The sequence below is a fragment of the Centroberyx affinis genome, unplaced genomic scaffold (assembly GCF_046629955.1).
Source record: "Centroberyx affinis isolate AG114_WGS23_722 - 3 ecotype Tasmania unplaced genomic scaffold, CSIRO-AGI_Caff_v1 ptg007032l_1, whole genome shotgun sequence".
In the NCBI taxonomy this organism is placed as follows: Eukaryota; Metazoa; Chordata; class Actinopteri; order Beryciformes; family Berycidae; genus Centroberyx; species Centroberyx affinis.
In genome coordinates, this window is record NW_027283564.1 from 11,048 (window position 1) to 32,509 (window position 21,462).

At 41.3% G+C, this 21,462-nt stretch overlaps 1 protein-coding gene across 1 annotated transcript; it reads left to right on the plus strand.

Moving 5' to 3' along the window:
- Positions 1 to 399: 399 nt before the first annotated feature.
- LOC139639271 (tetratricopeptide repeat protein 27-like) lies at positions 400 to 19,072 on the plus strand (the record flags this gene model as incomplete). Its single annotated transcript, XM_071513351.1, has 5 exons — positions 400 to 522; positions 10,681 to 10,908; positions 13,452 to 13,550; positions 14,978 to 15,030; positions 18,907 to 19,072. Coding segments are annotated over 5 exons (669 nt in total), but the record flags the coding sequence as incomplete, so codon positions are not given.
- Between the last annotated feature and the right edge of the window lie 2,390 nt (positions 19,073 to 21,462).

Consider the following 21,462-nt stretch of genomic DNA (forward strand, 5'->3'; position numbering starts at 1 on the left):
TTCCGTAATCCTGCTAACAGACAAACAAACGGCACCGAAAACATAACCTCCTTGGCGGAGATAATAATAATGACTTCCAATAGACCACCAGTGTAGTATTGATCAATTCTACAATAAATATGCAATCAATCAAACTGCATCATATCTATCAAATCAGAGGTGGACGACACTGACTTTAATAAAAGGCCTATATTAGAAACCAATTGCAAACCAATATCGGTCTAACTCTAACACAGTTCCCATCGGCCTCATTTTACGCCAGCTAATAGCATGTTTTGTACCTTTTTTAATTTCACATGTACAATGTGACGTATTGACGGAACTTGGGGACCCGTCAGTTAGGGCTTTGAAGCAGAGCAGAGGGTCGCTCATCATCGTTTTTTCCCCCTCCGTCTGCAGAAGCAGCTGGCCAGCCTGCTGACGGACCTCGGCTGCACCAGCTCAGCTCTGCTCATCTACGAGCAGCTGGAGCTCTGGGAGGACGCCGTTATCTGCTATGAGAAGATGGGCCAGCACGGCAAGGTACACTCACACACACACACACACACACACACATAGAGAAAGACAGACACAGAAACATTTCACTTGTTCACATAAGCCAGGTCTGAAAAAAGTCTTAAATTATCTAAATATAAAGCCCTAAAAAGTATTAAAATGTCTTAAATCCGGGTATTAGAATTCTTATTTTTTTCAACATGCAATGACAGGTTTCTTTGTGCTGCATGTCCACTATTAGATTAATGCAGAACTGGGTGAGTAGTACAATATGCATGCTATCTGCTTTACTAAGTCTTATTGGACTTTCACAATTTTCATTAGCTACATTCGCTCGGTAATAGACTGGTTTTGCATGATTTTTTTCTTTATTTTGTTCTTTAATTTTTCTTAAATTCATTTCTAGGAGCTTGAAAATGGTCTTAAAGTCTTGAATTTGGCATATAGCCCGGACACTCGCCACTTCAGATTAGTTTCTGGATGTACACATAACACATAACATATATGCACATTTGCTCTGCCTCTCACAGGGAGGGGTATGCACACACACACACACACACACACACACACACACACACACAGTTAGATCTCTGCCCTGTGGGAGCTCCTGCAGAGCCTTCCCAGTGTTCAGCTGAGGGACCACTTAATACCCAATGCTTCTTGGTCCAGACAAGCCCATTTTTCACACTGAATATGGCCGCTATCACCACACACACACACACACACACACACACACACACACACACACACACATAAACACACACACACACCTTGCACACCGAGCAGGAAGCTCAAAGATAAGTTAATCTGGTGTTTGATGTGGCTGAACTGGCTGTCTTCCTTCACCTCCCCCCCATCCCTCCATCATCTATCAGTCTGTCTGTCCATCCATCTGCCTTGTACAGCTGCATATGCACTCGTCTGGTCTGGCAGATGCGAGAGCCAACACTCACACACACACACACACACACACACACACACACACACACACACACGCAGAGAGACACAGAGGTCTGGGCAGGTTTCACTTGGAAATATTATTAACCTGTCTGACCCTGTGGAACACCCTTGGGAGAAACGCACACACACACACACACACACAATCAATCAATAGATCCAGTGTACTGCACAAGCTTCTAACTCTCTCTCTACTCTTTCTCTCTCGCGCACACACACACACTGTCCCAGATAGACAGAGGTAGTGTGTTTGACTTGGATCTCCTTCACATCCACTCTCCCAGGATTCAGGTTTTCAGCCTGCGGTTTGCTATCAATTAGCTGATTGATAAAACATGGAAGGTTTTCACTGATGTCATTAGGAAACACACTGGTCCTGAGTTTGTTGCTTTGTTTAAATGTAATATCTTGGTTCATAGGTATTTCTTATTTTTACTTTACCACACATTACCATATTCCTTAAAATCTATTGATAACCTGTAGTAAAATTAAAATATATCTCCAACTTGGAATTTACTTACGTACATTTCAGGTGACTTGAGTCAGACTCGAGTTTAATTACTTGAGATTTGACTTGATGCATAAAGAGAAGACTTGAGCCTTGACTTGGGTTCTGGTGACTTGGGACTTGACTCTGACTTGTACTCTGATGACTTGAAAAGATTTCTAAAGTCTTGACTTGAGATCTTGTGTTTGTGTAAATGACTTAGATTGAAAGTGATGAGATTTGTTCCAGATTATACTGATTATAGAAATCAAGCTCATGATGCTCTTACCAAGTTTGTATCCTATTAAAACCATATTGCATTGAAAAGTCCTAGATATTTAGTTTTCTAAATATTAGATATATTTAGAGATATTAAATTGATACTGGACTCTTGATTTGTTCTGACTTGACTTGATAATCTACATTTAGACTTGACATTAATGACATGGACTTGACTTGGACTTGACTTGACTTGGTAATCTACATTTAGACTTGACTTGAGACTTGTTCCTGAAGGCTTGAGACTGACTTGGGACTCAAGCAAAGTTGACTTGCTTGGGGGGGGGGGTGAATGGTTAATGCTGCAGAACCCTGAGAATAGATGAAACAAACAATCCTGTGTTCCAACAATGACCCCATATAGTAAAGAAGTGCTAGGTAAAGGAATAAGAGCCAGGAATAAAGTTATTTCCATTATGGGAGCAAGAGCAGATGTGACTTGTGTATGTAGAATGTCTTTACTTAGGCATAGGAAGAAGAAAGAAATTGTTTCTACAAATAGCATCCCGTCCTCATTGTACCCAGATACTTATCATTGTATGTTGGTCCAAAATAATATAAAGTAAATTAAGTAAATATCAAGTAAATTTTTCTCAAATCTTTGAAATGTCGTAAAAAATACAATGCTAAAAGTTTCACGCTCACTTAAATTTTGTTTCGCTAAAGAAATGATGCAATAAATAATAATGCATAATATAATAATGCATTTGTTAAATAATGACAAATAGTTCAAGTTCATTGCCCAACATTTCAAAGTAGTTTTGGACTTTCTGCAGTGTTGTGTGTAAGATATCTGTCCACCGTGACCTCCCACGTATGAGTGGCTGGTTTGGTTGTATGACCTTTAGTTGGTACAGTAGAATATCATGTCTTGTCTCTAACATGTTTAACCCGTTCAGTAAGCCTATTTATTCACTTCAACCCAGCTGATGGAAATGCACCTAAGTTTTGCCATTTTCCATTCAGCTTCATTCTAAATCGGTACATTATAATTCACGAAAAGACACATGGATTGAAGCCAGCTTATGATTGATGCTAAGGAACACCTGACTTAACCCATACAAAAACAAAAGAAAGTCAAAATGTGGCTTTTGGCCAGTTTTTGTTATTGTTGGTCTGCCTCTCATCACATATCTCTTTCTCTCTCTCTTTCTGGCATTTAGTTGAAATGGTGTCAGTGTTTATACAGGTGCATTTTCTTCCATTCCCACCTTTACCTTGCCACACGTTTGGCCAAAAAAAATACTGGAAAACCCTATATCACCCATTCTTATTCACGGACCATAATGGGTCATGGGACTGCATACATGGGGGCGTCCTGGCAGCTCAGGGTTCTAGGCGTATACCATGTAAACGTGACGTCCTGGGTTTGAATCCGGACTGGGACCTTTATCACATGCTATCCCCCTCTCTCTCCCAATCTTTCCTGTCTCTCTCTACTTTTCACAAACATGGTTACCGTACTTCAACAGGGTATACATCACTTCTCACCATTGCCAGCAATGTTAACAACTTTCTGTCGCCCATAACTCTGTCTGTGATCACTTATTTTGTGTTTCAACACAATGTATAACACAATACAGGTGTTGTCACTGACATATGTTTCTGTTTCTGCTGTCAGACGACTGCACAATTGTAAAAACAGTGATTTGATGGTATATGTGAGCACATTTTACTAGTGTATATGAGCCTAAAACATTTCAGTAGTGTATATGAGTGTTTTAATACTGTGTGGAAGAGGTTTTCAATAGTGTATGTAACAGGGTTTCAATGGTGTATATGAGCATAATACATTCCAGTAGTGTTTGTGAGAGTGTTTCAATAGTATGTGTGAGTGTTTCATTCAATTTGAATGTGTAAGCATCTCATATATATGTGAGTGGTACAATTTGTGTACACGCAAGGTAAAATTTGAATTATGGCCTATACGGCACCTCGTAAGAGACCTTTTTTTTTTTTGCGATCAAATTTTTATTGATTTTGATATCAATTATCAGAATCAGCAATACATCAAAGAAAAGAAAGTAAGGGAAAAGAAAAACACAACAATAATGAAAACAAAACAAAACCATCCCCACCGCGGATCCCCTCCCTCCCGTCCTCCCCCACCCATCCACCCGAAAAAAACACGCCCACCCGGAATCCAGGCCACCCATCCCAGCTATACAGTAGTGTTTTGAGTTTCTCAGAGATGGAACTCCACAGTTCTGCCACTGATTCATTGGCCCCATGCACACGGGCTGTCGACAGCTCCAGATATACTATATCAAGATATGTTAAAACTCATGCTTGAAAAGAGAGTATGGGGCGGTTTCCAGCAGGTAGCAACCAGTTTTTTTGCTGCTGTCAGCCCAGCTAAAAAAGCTCGCTTTTTGGGCAGTGTCAGGTTCAAGCTAGATAAGTCGTTTAACAAAAATATAAAAGGCGAGTTGGGCACAGTATTCTCAAAAATCTTGGAAAGATTGGAAACAATCATTCGCCAGAATGCTAGCAGAATGGAGGACACTCCCAAAACATATGTAAATAAGTCCCCGTTGCCTTTATGGGACACAGAGTGCAAGTTGAATCAGTGGTCACTTTCATTATACACAGCTTCCTGGGAGTTGAGTACACTCTATGAATAAAATTGGAATTGTTTTTTTGTTGATCAGGGTTTTCCGGAGGCTGTGAAAATGTTAAACCAGACTTTATGCCAATCAAATGCTGGGTCCGGATCTGGGAAATCGGCTCTCCATAGAACGTCTAGTAAGAGACCTTCAAACCTGGTCCGGACCTCACACCGTGGCAGACGTTTGTGCTGTAACCGCTGCCTGTGCCAAGCGGTGTCGACTTGAGAGGCTAAGCTCCAGCGTCATGACGTAATGGCCATCTGGATCATCTTAAGACTCCGATTCTCACAGTAGAGTGGGAATAGATGTGGTCAGCCGTCGTCCACTCAGTCATCGACCCGAAGCACTTGACCTCTCGACTAGAGAGAGCAGATGAGTTCTCATAAACGCTCATTAACAGCTGCTTTAATCATATCAGTCGCTGGTTTAATTTGGACAGGCTTGTATTTTTGCGTAGACTGGAGTCGTCCAAGTGTACCATTTCTTTTATTTTCACAGATGCATTCATATGTACATATATACGGTATGCATCCAATGTGGCTATAGCAATATAATTGGAACCCGCTGATACAATATACAGTAGTGTTATCTAGCCATATCTTTACTGGCTGATGTTAACGCATGCCTGCTTTTGATAGAATTATGAACCCACAGACGCATACAAACACACTCACTGATTACAAATACACATTGCGTCTGTCTAGAGATTGAGTACTGACCTGTACTTCTAACCGATCCCCGTGTGTCCCAGACCCCCGAATGGGACTCCTGCGAACTGGCCCGGGCCTCCCTTATTGAATTACAGCTTGTTTTGTCTCTCCAATTTGATTACCCAGGTGCATTTGGCTCAGTAATAAAAGTGCGCCGCTCTCTATTCCGCTCTCGAACCGTAAGCTGCGGCGGGTTCCCGGCCAACGCGCCGTGTAACACCGTCACCGGGGATACAAAATAGCAAGCAATCCATTTGTCTGGAGTGGTTTGGTCTCCTTCCAGTGCCGCTTTGCTCTTGTTGGGACAAAACTTTCTGTTCTTGTCTCCGTTCTTTATCTCTCCTCTCACTTTCTCTCTCTCTTTCTTTGTCCGTCTCTCCCTCTCCCTCTGAATTCATGAGTCTGACCCATGTGCGCATGAGAATTGAGGATTGATTAGCGGGATGATGAAAGAGCACTCGTTTCAACTTTTTGTCTTTTTAATCTCTCTGTCCAAGTACCAAGGTGTACCAATACAGGACACTGACACAAATGTGGTCTTTTTACATTGATTTTCAAGCTCAGGAAATATATAGAAGATGTATCCTGCGTTTTTTCTGAGGCACAGTTTGATTTGTCTACGTTGTAATTTTCTGTGAAATTGATGGTGCGTCGCATTGTCTTCGAGCTGAACAAATTCTCATCTCATGAAACCCTCGCAAATTCCATTTTCCACAATCGTCTTCGACTTTTTCACGGCTTGACAAAGTTGTAACGCTTCCCTCGTTTGGCCGATCTGTAATTACTTTGTTATATTGTGAGGGAGAATGCTGTTTTCTTCAGTACAATACATCCCGAATGCATAGAATAAGGTCTAATACCATACGTGCTTGGTGGACCATATTGACCTTAATAGTGCTCCTAGAGTTGTGGTCCAGGCATGAGTTGGTGCAAAACGCGGTTCATCATCAATATGGTAATAACCCAGTCCAAAATGCAAGATTGTGAAATGAATATGTAAGATTGGCAAATGTTTTAAGCACCTCTGCACAGCAAAAATGGCAGTAAATTGTACACACACGACACGTTCACAGCACATAAATGTTATTCAGCTTATTGAAATATTCAAAGCCTGATTGGATTTCCACCCCCCCTCAGGGTGCTGCTATAGTGTGGAAAATTACACTCATCTTGCAGAGGAGGGGGCCCCGACTCGTGCTGCAGGACGAGACCCATTCAGGAGACTGACGGATATAGCCGAGGGTTGATTCCACCCGAACCCTTTTAAACAAAGGGTCAGCAAGTACAGTGAACTGGCCTATACAGCCAGAGGTGGGATGTAACCAAGTAAAAATACTTCATTACTGTACTTAAGTAGGATTTTCAAGTATCTGTACTTTACTCAAGTTTTTCTTTCACTGAAGACTTTTCACTTTTACTCACTACATTTCAAAAGAAAAATCTGTACTTTCTACTCACTACATTTTTAAAACAGACTCGTTACTCTCGGGAAATCATCAGCTGATTTTCAATTTTTTTTTTTATTTTCCAAATCAGACAGACTGATGTGATTGCTGCTTGTTCAGCAAAGTGACACCACAAAGGAAGGAAAGGGACAGAGAGAGAAGCAACATGAAGAAGAGATAAGCAACAAGAGAGAGAGTTAACATTAATGAATTCAGCTGCTACAATTAACGTTCGTGATCTGAGCTGCAGACTCTTTCTCATCTGGGATTCAGAGGAATGCTCAACAGAAAACCAGTTTAGAACATTAGAAATTACTTTTGGAGAACGACTTTTACTTTAATACTTTAAAGACCCTATAGACAACTTTTTTGCTTGAACTTATTATGAAGTAAATGTTGATTGCACAGTGTAATGGCTATAGAATAATGACACCATCGGCATTTAGATTGGTTCCCTATAAGCCTCGCTTTCACTATGCAATTCTGTCTGCCACCGGGTACGATCTCCCGGGAGAATGAAGGCTCCATTTATGGCACAAAGGAAGTGCGTCATCCATTGCGCAACCAAAAGAGAAATAGGATAGTTTTCCCCGGTAGCTATTGGTAGCGGTAGCGCTAGCCATGTTGCTAACGCTACCGCTAGCAGCCAGAAACAAACAAATGATCCATTGTCCGTTTGATAATCTAAACAAAGAACACGTTTTCTTGCAGTGGCCTTTCTAAAATGAACAGTGGTGAAAGTTACTATATTGTGTTATGATCAAGGAGTTGATAAGCAGACAGATGGTTTGTTCTATTGCATGGAGCTAGGCTCTAATGCAAAGCGATCCGGTTGTCTTTGCCACAGCGGCGCAGACAACAATACCACTTGGAAACACTAGGGGGGGACAACGGGGGGGAAAGTTGAAAAGTTGTCTGTATCCACTTTAAGTAAATTTAAGACCATGTACTTTTATACTTTGACTTGAGTAAAGGATTTGAAACGGTACTTCAACTTCTACCAGAGTATATTTTTAGATGAGTATTTGCACTTTTACTTTAGTAGGGAATTTGTGTACTTCTACCACCTCTGTATACAGCCGGCCTGGCACAATGAGTCCGCCTGCGTCTCAGTGAACTTCGAGAGATACTGAATCCCTTCCATTTCTCTCTCACCACACCCCTCTCTCTCTCACTCGTCTTCATTCTCTCTCTCTTTCTCCCATCCCTTTTCTATCTCTATCCAGAGAAGTACACAAGGGGATTCTAAACACTGGCCATGCCCCAAGGTTGTAAAAACCTCGCCCCCTTTTTTTCCCCCCTTAATTCCCTTCCCCCGAAAACCAAGCCAAGCTCATGCACCGCTTTACATCCAGTCTGTCCATAAAGCCAAGCCCATTGTCCCGGGCCGTGTTGTACAAAGCATGAAAAGGACACGCATAGCTAATCAGCTAATTTGTTATCAGTAGGCAACTTTTGGAGCATCTCACGGACGTCTTGGCCTCTGTAACAGCTTTTCCCTTTTCACCAGAATACTGTAAATTAGTTGGCTGTCATCTAGAAGTGGGAAAAAAAAAAAACTAGGACAGTATCATGGTGTGCAGTGAGACTCGACAACACGTGCACAGTGGCATGTTTTATCCACTTTAGCACATAAATAATTGACCAGGCCATTGAAAGCTCTCACTGGTTAGGTGTCACATCCTTTGTGCCGGCTCCCTCATGACGATCAGCAAATACATTGCGGTGTACAGAGGGATTCACTGGGGGTACCGAAGGACCTTAACTGTATCTCTCACCATGACTGGCCACAACACATTTTCTCCCCTTCTAGGCTGCTGTCACACATTTTCTCCCACTCTCCCGGGTGATCCGGCACATTTCCAATTACCTGAAAAAGCTTCGGCAGTTCGGCGTGCCCAACTGCTCACCGTAAAACTGTTGGGAAGATTTGTTGAAGGCCGGGCTTTGGATAGGCTCCCTCACCAGTGGATGTGCACAGTCAGGAATAGGGCTGGGCGATATGGACAAAATCAAATATCACAATATTTTTTACCAAATACCTCGATATCGATATTGCGACAACATTGTAGGGATGACTATTGGTGCTTTCACAAAATATTTACACAATAAGATTTTTGATAAATAATCATCAGTAATGTGGATATAATGACTAAGTGGGTAAAGGCAAATAATAGAACAGCTAGAACAGTCTGGTAAGTTCAGAAAATTACTCACTTTACTGTAATGCAGCCTTTAAAACCCGGAAAAGACAACACTTATGCCATATCACCATATTACCATATCCAAAATCTAAGATGATATCTAATCTCATATCACGATATCGATATAATATCGATAGCTTGCCCAGCCCTAGTCAGGAAAAGGCCATAGAAACTCAGATTCTTATTTGATTTTGATTAGCCATGCCAGTTGTGCTGATAGACTGTGGCAATTTGGTGGCAAATCTCAGGTATGGTTCTGCATGGTACAATCTACAGAACATAATTCTTGCCACAGGGTATTATGGATATATGTTAAGCAATAACAAAATCTGTGAAAAATCCAATATAATGCAATGTAACCAAGAACTCCTAATATATACATCTACTCTAAGTTTATATCATTAAAAGGCTCAGCTGTGACAGTCGATAATGACGGGCTTTCCTGATATAATACTCCAATGCTCCAAAACAAATATCGCATCAATCAATCATCATCAAAAGTGAATAAGGCTAATAAAAAAAACTAACATTCCAAATGTTGAAATTCTAACATATTTGATATGACAAGCGCTTTGCAGTCCAGAAGCTATTCCAATTCACATTGATGGATTTTGCATTGTAGATGACTATGAAACCGATCCAGAGTTGAGTAGTTCAGATAAGAATGATAGGGTTTCTTGTTCAAAGTCTGTTAGGCGGAGTATGCTCTTGGCCCGGCATCAGGCCCCGACAAGGGGATCCAGCACAGGCATGCAGTGAAAACCAAGACTCCCTCATGCCTCGACCTAGCGGCGGTTAGATTGGCACACTGCACAATCTCCAGTCAAGCTAAAAAGGATTTGGAGAGCTAAGGAATCTATTCATTATTCTACTCACACCACAGTGTTTTCGCTTCGTGGGCCTCCTTGGAAATCAGCCCCGCTGGAAAGCTGGTGTGCTGGCTTTGGTTTGGCTTGGACAGGTACTGAGGACCAGGGAACCACTAGTTGTTGATTCAGACGGCATGGATGCACTTCCTTACTGGATGTACTGTGTGTACACAGTTCCAATTGGAAATCAGGGCATTATGCATAGTGACATTGTCCTGTTTAGAAGTGGGCGGCTCGCTCGCAGATGGAACATTCCAAATAGTTGTGATTTTCTGCGCCTGCCACCTTTCTCTGAAAAGACCGGCACTGAGTTTGCTGCTCTGATACATCAAGTAGTGTGGATACATTGACACGAGTGGACATTGAATATGTAACAGCTCATGAACATGTTGATTTTCCACCTTGTTTTTATGTCAAATGTTATAATCCTTCCTTTTTCCCCTCTCTTTTGTGCTCTTCAAACTTCCTCACTTTACATCTCCTCACTTTACATCTCCTCAAAATACCACCTGACCCTTCCCTCCTTCCAACTTGCTCTCCCCCCTTTGATTTCTTCCACTTTCCCTCTCTATCTCTTCCTCCACCGTGATCCTTTTCCGTCTCCTCGGCCCTCCTCGTTTCTCAGGCTGAGGAGATCCTGCGTAGGGAGCTGGAGAAGAAGGAGACGCCCAGCCTGTACTGTCTCCTGGGCGACGTCCTGAGGGAGCATCAGTACTACGACCGGGCGTGGGAGCTGTCGGGCCACCGCAGCGCCAGAGCCATGCGCTCCAAGGCCCTGCTGCACCTCCGCAGCAAGGACTTCCAGCACTGTGTGGAATGCTTCGAGCAGTCCCTCCGCATCAACACCATGCAGGTACAAGCAAAGCACCGACGCTGCCAGGGTTAAGGAGAAGGCCGTTCAAATGCTTTAAAAGCATCAAGAGTCATTATAGCTGAATCTTAGATGCATATATTACTTTAAGAACACGTCTGACATTTTGAAAGGCTTGGTGCCCTCTAACAAAACCATTTTGGTCTGCAGTAATCAGACAGGGGATATATTACTCTTATCTGAGAGAAAGAGTTTTTGCTATATTTTTTGGGTTAGAATGTAATAACAAGATTGGTCTGTTGGAGTCACATTTGGTTGGTTGTTTTCCTGTTTTTTAATGCCTTTTGTAAAGATGGGGGAAGGCAACCCTTTTTGGCTCAGGTGCCCCATACTAACACTTAAGCATACACTATGCTGAGTGATCAGTAGGCTCCATGCTAACTCTTTAGTATACACTATGCTGAGTGATCAGTAGGCTCCATGCTAACACTTTAGCATACACTATGCTGAGGGATCAGTAGGCTTCATGCTAACACTTTAGCATACACTATGCTGAGTGATCAGTAGGCTCCATGCTAACTCTTTAGAATCCACTATGCTGAGTGATCAGTAGGCTCCATGCTAACTCGTTAGCATACACTATGCTGAGTGATCAGTAGGCTCCATGCTAACTCTTTAGCATACACTATGTTGATGATAGCAGGCTCCATGCTAACACTTTAGCATACACTATGTTGAGTGATAGTAAGCTCCATGCTAACACTTTAGCATACACTATGTTGATGATAGTAGGCTCCATGCTAACACTTTAGCATACACTATGTTGAGTGATAGCATGCTCCATGCTAACACTATAGCATACACTATGTTGAGTGATAGTAGACCAGTAACCTTATCTCAAATGTGAGGAAAAAAAGAACTTGTAGCAGCTCTAAACCTATGGTCAATAATTTTAAACAATGTGCATTTTTTCGTGGAGATGATTTAAATTTATACAAAATATAATACAGAAACAAAAAATCATGTTATTTTGAACTACCAGGGACTTTTCCCTGTTTCTGTAGGATGTGACGGTGTGGGCAATGGGAGATTGTACAGCTAAAACCAAACACAGACTTAGCTACATCACATCAGACATACTGAGTTAATGATATTTTATTTTTTTAAATGTATGAATCTACAGGTCATATAATAGTTTTTATGACTAAAAGGTCAGTCTTTTTGCTTTCAGTAATGCTAGCGGCCTACTATCACTCAGCATAGAGTATAATAGTGTTAGCACCGGAACTGCTGATCTTCCAGGGACACATGGCTGATCTTGATGTCTGTGCTCTCATCGCTTAACAGCTAAACTAGCCAATGGGGCAATCTCCCAAAAACATCAGTGCATTCCCTTAAGAACAGAGCAGAGGAGGAGGAGTATCAGTGAAAGAGACGGGATGAGAGGAATAGGAAGGGGAGGCAGTGCTAGCAGTCTTTTCCCAAGGGGGGAGGAGGGAGTTGAGCTGCTTCCTGTTCTCCTGCCCTTTCCTGCCCTCTGTCCATATTTAATCAAGTGGATTGCCCCTCAATAGGAAGTTCGAATTTAAGTTGCTCGGCTGTGATGACCTACTGTCCATTTTTCAACCGATGCGTTGATTGAGTTATAGAGGCCTTCCGGAAATTGACCCTTTCAGCATGCTCTGACTTTATAGAACACAGATGAAGGAGTGTTGGAGTGTTTTCCGATATATTAAACCAAAATTGGACATTGGCCATTCAGTGTCCACCTCTGATATGATGGATATGATGCAGTTTGACTTATTTATTGTAGAATTGATCAATAGTACACTGGCTGTCTATGGGAAGGCCTTAACCTCATTTGATTCTAATGAGACATTTTGATTAGATTCCACACAAATAGGCATGATATATTTTTTTTGTAGTAGTAGTAGTAGTATCCTGGCTTTCAGTGGAGAGTTTTGGTGTCCCTAAATGCTTTTTACAGGCTTTTCTACCCTGCCAGGAATAACATTCTGGGTGAAACACTGAGTACTTTTACAGTTTTATGGAATTTTAGTATGCAAACGGTAATATTTAAAGATACTGAATATCGGCATCAAATATCAGCTATCAACAGCTTAAATCCAAAATGATTGGTATCGGCCTTCAAAAGCCCATATCGGTCAAACTGAGGATGAAAATAGAAAGCGGGAGGGAGGCAATTCCTGAGGACTGACACCTGGGCTGATTTGCATAACCTGGGGCCCGTCACTCTCTGTGTCTGACAGATGGGCCGCCGCCCAAAGAAAACTCCCCCTCACACTGAGATTTCCTTCAGGCTTTATTAAAAGTCTCTATATTTATGTCCTGTGTGGCGAGGCACTGAGGTATGGAAGGCAGGAGTTTAAGAAAGCAAAAGAGGCCGTGTTTGGTTTTCTATCAAAAAGTCGTTGGCACATCAACCCCGCAAAGCTAATGTGGTCATATGTTGACGTGCTGGGATGGAATAGTTGTTTTTTTTTAGCATTTGAATCATCTTATATCAATTTAGAACCACCTGTTTGACCCTGTTTGTGTGTGTGTGTGTGTGTGTGCTTGGATAGCTCGGTGTGTGGTTTTCCCTAGGTTGTGCCTACTTTGCCCTGGAGGGCTATGAGGGAGCTGCCAAGGCCTTCCAGAGGTGTGTGGGACTGGAGCCAGATGTAAGCACCTGCACACACACACACACACACGCACACACACACACACACACACACACACACACACACACTCACTCACACAGGAAAAAATGTCAGCAACTACATCGTAATGTGAAAAAGCAGTCAGTGCACCAGGGGAACATAACAATGCCATAGCTCTCTCACTTTATCACCCCCCATTTCCTCGCTCACCGGCCCTTTCCATTAAACACACACACACACACACACACACACACACACACACACACACACATATACAGGCTCAAATACACTCCCCCTCCCTAACTTCCATCCATAATACTGCCAATCCTCTAGCAGCCTTTCCAATTCAGCTTCATGACCCATAAGGTACCTGTGCATGCATGTGAGTGTGTGTGTGTTTGTGTGTGTGTGTGTGTGTGTGTGTGTGTGTGTGTGTGAAGGCCTATATCAACAGACAAGGAATGAATGAACCAGCATGTCTTCCCTTTGCTGATCATTCTGTGTCAGAATGAGCTTGTTTATCTGGACGTCAATAATCCGATATTAACCCGATTAAGTAATAGTCTGAATAAGAAATTACCATGTAAACAGCTTTTTTTCCGATTACCTTAACCAGAATAAGGTCATAGCCGGAGTAAGCATAATCACAATAAGACATGTGGAGTATTCTGACTGTAGTCGCATTATTTAAGGGCATTTTAGACATGTAAACACCTTAATCCAAGTATGACTATCGGAGTATACCCAAATCTGAGAATACTTTTATTGCTAGATATGAATTTGTCCAGAATTCCATGACTATCTGTATTGTAGGTAGAGAGATAACAGAGAAACTATGATCAAAACAGTCATTCTTCTACATTCTCTAATTGTGTTAACTTCTTGTAAATGAAATAATGCTGAAGTTTAACAATTCATCAATTTGCTGGGGACCCCCTGGAACCCCTTCAAGGACCCCTGGTGGTCCCCGGACCCCACGTTGAGAACCACTGCTATAAGCAACCCATGTAAACAGCTGAATCGAAATATCGTCTCATTTAGAATAAATCCAGTAGTCTGATTATTTGCTTTCCATGCAAGCGTAGTAATTGTTTTTTATCCGTATTGTGTATTTCCAGTTATGCATCGTTGATATGTGGACATAAGTATTAAAATGTGTTCTCGTGTGTGTGTGTGTGTGTGTGTGTGTGTGTGTGTGTGTGTGTGTGTGTCCATGGCATGCTAAGCCGATGTCTTTTAGCGAGCCACACAGCAGAACTCATTTGTGCTCGGCGAGGCCTTTAATGCCGCGGTCAACTCCACCGCCGCCTCCCGTACAACCCCCGTGCTTACTTGTGTGTAAACTTTAAATTGTGTTTTTCTCCACCTTTCCTCCTCCTTTCCCTGACACCTACTCCTTCTCCCCCTCCTCCTCCTCCCCTCTTTTTTTCCCCCCCTTCTCCTTTCAGAACGCAGAAGCGTGGAACAACCTCTCCACAGCCTACATTCGCCTCCAGCAGAAGTGAGTATGAGCGTTGTCCTGGGGCTGTTAACCCGCAGATGGTTGCGGTGTGTGTGTGTGTGTGTGTGTGTGTGTGTGTGTGTGTGTCAATATAATAGAACAGAGGAAGGATTAAGATTTGTTTTAGGGGTTTTTGTATTCAGTACCCAGATGTCAGTTGTGCCCATGTATGGAACAATGACTTTTAATGAAGAAAGTCCACTAATACGGACAGAAATGTATCAGTCGGTATAGACATTTAGTTATATGACAGTGTCACTGATTGTTGCTAATTACATTTGGGCTGGTGATATGGTTGAAATCAATATCACGATAATCATAAGGATTTTTCTCGATATCGATATATATCACAATATGGTTCATGTATGCAAAATCACGTTAAATAATCAAATGAATGTTCATCTCATTGAACCGAATGGTAATGTTAGGTGTGATGTCAAACAAAACAGAAATATTCAAATAATATTCCTACCATACCTCATTTTATCAGAGTTTTTAAGTAAAATTTGCTTGTCATCATCATTTTAGACAGCAGAAATGTGTGTCACGATATCAAAATATCTTCATATCATCACGATATGATTCCACTGAAAGACGATAAACGATAATATTGAATTATCGCCCAGCCCTAAATTACATGCACACATTTTATACCTATTTTCCCACTTTCTATGCAACTTGAGTGCATGTTTAATACATCATATCAGACACAATAGCATGTCATGTGCACAAGTTAAAACTTAGTTACCACAAAATATTTTGTTTTTACATACAGGATGCCAAACAACATCTACATATGAGGACCCATGTAGCTTCTCTCCACTATGGACCCACTGTCACTCTCCCTACACACTGTCCTATACTATTCCCTTTCTTTCTCTCTTTCTCCTCTCTGTCCTATCTCTTTCCATGCCTCTCTCCTTTTCTCTTTCTGTCTCTTTCTGCCTCATAAACTTATGTACAGGAACACACACACCTCAGACACTTGCGCAAGCAGAGCCACCGCATCCACATTCAGCTCGACAGTATTGATTCAGGAGGCCCAGGTCTGCAGTGGAGCTGACAGAGAGAGGGGGAGATAAGAGGTTAAGAGAGGAGGACTGGAGAGGAGGGGAGGAGTGGGGGACACGGTGTCTGATTGAAGCGGGACATTACCGCGTATTTATCAAACACAGCATCAGCCGGACACAACACCAGCAGTGGCACTGATAGAGTTGATTGATTCACTCAACAAGGGGCTTGGATTGATGCCTTCATGGTGCGGTCCACACACACACACACACACTGAACAGTGGCCCAAATAAGGGGATGAGTTCTTACTTTGTTGCATTTATGTTTCAGTTCGGTTACATTTCCTATAGCAAAATTTCAAGTGAACCACAACTTGTCAACAGAAACCATGTAGGAGTTGACTTTTCTTTCATTGGATAGAAATTTGGTTTACCCGGACTATCTTCCAGGTAAACCATCGGCTGCATTTGTGAATCATCACACATAATGCGGTCAGTCTTTGGTCGATATACCGATCAGCGGTATGTGAGCAGAATGACATGAATATGAGCATATTTAATGACTACGCCTCAAAAACAAATGTGTCGCTTCAATTGATTCAAAGAAGAGGATTCTCTGGCTCCAGATGAAGTCACGGGGAGAAGGCATGGTGCAACGAGTGGTATAAGCTATAACCATACCCTGATGAAGAGTGTTGCTGTCGAAATGTTGTTGTTTTTAATAATAAAATATTCTGCATCAGAGCTATGTGAGTGCGCCCACAATTGTTTACTTTGAATTTTTGTTCCTGTGGGCCAGCACCCTACTAACACTGGTGTGTGTTTCAACCTACTTCCAACATAACCTATTACCTAACTTGCCCTTAACCCATAATGCAGTAATTATGTAGTTGGGAATCACAGTCTGATCACATTTGTTCTTTTTTCTGTGTTCTTGTGTCCTCTGCTACATTTGACGTAGTATCTAATGGCTGAAGTAGCACTCCAAAGCAAAAGAACATGGAGGATGGATGAAGATCCCAGAAGTTTACTTCTGTGTGTCTTAATTGATCATGCAACATCAAGCAAACACTGTTCTGTTCTTCAGTCCATCTAAAACTGTAAAGATCTTCTGTTCTTCAGTCCATTTTAGACTAAAGATGTTCTGTTCTTCAGTCCATCTCAAACTGTAAAGATCTTCTGTTCTTCAGTCTATCACAGACTTTAAAGATGTTCTGTTCTTCAGTCCATCACAGACTGTAAAGATGTTCGGTTCTTCAGTCCATCACACTGTAAAGATGTTTGGTTCTTCAGTCCATCTCAGACTGTAAAGATGTTCTGTTCTTCAGTCCATCTCAGACTGTAAAGATGTTCTGTTCTTCAGTCCATCTCAGACTGTAAAGACGTTCTGTTCTTCAGTCCATCACAGACTGTAAAGACGTTCTGTTCTTCAGTCCATCTGAGACTAAAGATCTTCTATTCTTCAGTCCATCACAGACTGTAAAGATGTTCTGTTCTTCAGTCCATCTAAAACTGTAAAGATGTTCTGTTCTTCAGTCCATCACAGACTGTAAAGATCTTCTGTTCTTCAGTCCATCTCAGACTGTAAAGATGTTCTCTGTTCTTATGTTCTTGAGAAGTTCGTTCTCTCTGAGACAACTTGAGAAGAACATTCTCCACAAGGACACAAGTATCAACTTGGAATTAATGGTCTGAACCCGGTGTAAGTTTTCTGACTAAGCAAACCCAAGGGAGAAACCATTCTAGTGTTTGAAAAAACTGCACTAAACCAACTAGATGTGAAAATGCCTGGAGATAGCAAGGGACATCTGTGCATACCAAGAGATCCAGACTTGTTACTTGCCAGTTGTTTTTTTGCATTACCAACTTTCACCTGTTGCTTTTCAATCACTGCAGTAAATGACACAACACCTCATTTCGAGCGACTGATTCCAACATGGCTGCCAGCTAACCTCTGCTTATCCACAAACACAACCACATTTGACAAACTCATGACTCTGATTAGCACACAGTTGCCCAAATGGAGCTTACCAGGTGTGTTCTGGTACTTCAGTAAGTTTTTTTTTTTTTTTTATCCTTGTTTTCAGTGGAGAGTTGAAGTGTCCCCTGGTGTTTCAGAGGCTTTTCCATCCCGCCAAGAAAAAAATTCCAGGGGAAAACTCATGAAAGTGCTCAAATACTAGCACAAAATATCAAATATCTACAGCTTCAATCTAAAAATATTAGTGTCAGCCTTCAGAAATCCACATTAGTTAAACCCTACGTTCATGTGAGATGACTGCTGCTGCTCCTTTTCACCCTGAGAAGTCGGGGTGAAAGTTCTCTGGTTTCTGGAACCGGGAGAGAGTTGTTCACAAATACTAGATCGGACTGTCGGACCACAGCGGTGACACACATGAACTCTCAAATCGAGCGCTATTCCTCTTTAAAACCGTTTCTAGTGGGGTTTTCCCCGGGCAGGAGGAGGCTTTGTGTGAACAGAAGAAGCCAGTGACTCCTGTCTGTCTCTCAGTCCCTGTTCAAATCAGCCTTGTGTGCTTTCAGGCCTGAAATTAAAAAGCAGGGAAGCTTCTATTTAAACCTGGTTAGCGCCGCTGCTAATTCAGCCAGAGCACTTTTTTTTTTTTTTTTTTTCTTAAATGGGTGTATGGTGTCGGTGTGTGGTAACAGTCAGAGAGAAGCTCGCTAGGGTGTGTGTGTGGGTGTGTGGGTGGCAGCAATGCATCTTCTCAATCAACAATTCCATCACCTAGTATATGTAACTGCCTGTTGTTTCAGTCTGCTCACTCACTTATAAAGACTGATAACAAGGGATTTCTCTTTTTTTTATTCTGTCTCTCCCCCTTTCCCTCTCCCTCGGTGGCAGGAACAAAGCCTTCCGCACCCTGCAGGAAGCCCTGAAGTGTAACTACGAGCACTGGCAGATCTGGGAGAACTTTATCGCCGTGGCCGTCGACGTCGGGGAGTTCGCCGAAGCCATCAAGGCCTACCACCGCCTCATGGACGTCCGGGAAAAGTACAAAGACGTCCAGGTAAACCACTGCAATGAAATGCGTTCATGATAGTGATCGTTTTCTGGTGAGCGGTATTCATCTGTAACCCTGCACTGTAGGCTTAGGCGATATCCGGAATTTTATATCGCGATGCTGAAATATCGCGATATACGCTGTTATCGCGGGGGGGTGGGGCGGTGGGGACGTTTTTTTGGTGTTTGTTTTTTCCGTTTTTTTTGGGGGGTGAGGGGGTTTCTTCCACATTACATCAAATTTCTAGGCTATAATAGTAATTATTATTATTAGTAACAGCCTAGAAATTTTATCTTACAATTTTATATCGTGATGCTGTCCCACCGAAATATCGCAATATACGATATTATCGCAGGGGTGGGACGGTGGGGTCGTTTTTTTGGTGTTTGTTTTTTCTGTTGTTTTTTTTTATTTCTTCCAAATTACATCAAATTTCTAGGCTATAATAGTAATTATTATTATTACTAACAGCCTAGAAATTTTATCTTACAATTTTATATCGCAATTTCTTCCAAATTGCATCACATTTCTAGGCTATAATAACAAATTATTATTATTACTAACAGCCTAGAAATTTTATCTTACAATTTTATATCGCGATTTCTTCCAAATTACATCAAATTTCTAGGCAATAATAGCAATTATTATTAATACTAACAGCCTAGAAATTTTATCTTACAATTTTATATTGTGATGCTGTCCCACCGAAATATCGCAATATACGCTATTATCGCAGGGGTGGGACGGTGGGGTCGTTTTTTTGGTGTTTGCTTTTCTGGGTTTTTTTTTATTTCTTCCATATTACATCAAATTTCTAGGCTATAATAGTAATTATTATTATTACTAACAGCCTAGACATTTTATCTTACAATTTTATATCGCAATTTCTTCCAAATTACATCACATTTCTAGGCTATAATAACAATTATTATTATTACTAACAGCCTAGAAATTTTATCTTACAATTTTATATCGCGATTTCTTCCAAATTACATCAAATTTCTAGGCAATAATAGCAATTATTATTAATACTAACAGCCTAGAAATTTTATCTTACAATTTTATATCGTGATGCTGTCCCACCGAAATATCGCAATATACGCTATTATTGCGGGGGTGGGGCGGTGGGGTTGTTTTTTTTTGTTGTTTGTTTTTTCCTTCTTTTTTTTTTATTTCTTACAAATTACATCAAATTTCTAGGCTATAATAGTTATTATTATTATTACTAACAGCCTATAAATTTGATCTTACTATTGTATAATTTGCTCATTCCTGCTATTTTCAGAAAAACGGGCCGATTGTGGAAAAGGGAATCCACTTGAATTAAAAAGACAAATTTTTTACTTCAAGTATGATTATTTTTGTTTTTTTACTATCCTACCGCTAGTAGATTATAGGTTTATACGTTTAAAAGCTTGTACAATTGTGACCTAAGCAACACATGGTCAATATCACACATGGACACATGGATATTTGATATCGTGGGAAATATCGTGATATTCAAGAACTATTGCGATATTCGATAATATGGAGTATCGGCCCCAGCCTACAGCACTGGCTGACAGTGTATAGTATGAGGGATTACTGTAGGGATTACTTTAGAACAACCAAAATCGAAATCAGACGTCTGCTTTGAGATTTGCTCGCACTTGATTAACAGCACCTGCCAGTAATATGAATCCATTGTCGTTTGGTCAAGCGGGGCCTCTACTTCTCGAAGTTGCTGTGAAATGGCTCCTAGAGCGCCACCTACAGGAGCGGAGGTCTTCATAAAAGTGAAAAGATGACATGAAACTTCAATGAATGACTGAAACCGGCTCTTGTGTAAATGAACGAGGATTAGAGCTATCAGTATCAGGATTTACACAGGCGATTCTAAATTGGGAAAACAAAATTGCAATGTGTTTGTGTATCGATTTATCCCAACACAGTTGCACGCAGTAATGAAATTGGATAAGGTGAAGCAAGAGAATGGCGAGTGGAGTTGTTGGAGGCCTGGGTGGTAAAAGAAGCTGTGTTTCTAAGTAAATTGAAAAGACAATTGGCAGAGAGCCCATGATTTGTTTTGTTTTTTTATCACCGTCTCCATCATTGGTGAGATGTATTTTTCACTGGGAAATTATTCTGTGAGTGTTAGATTTGACAGTGTGATAGGCCTATGATCCCTAACCAATTATATGTACATTTCTCTCACCATCTCCATCATAATCTTTAGTGGTGAAATCTCATTAAGTTTTGACTTAGAGTAATTACTTGCAGGAGTTGAATTGAGCAAGTTATAGATTTTTCTGATTCGGAGCGAAGTGTTCCAGTTTTCTGAGATTGGAAAAAATCATCGATATATTCTCCTCCACAGTATTTAGCAAATTAGTCTCTTTTGAAGTGGAATATTGATA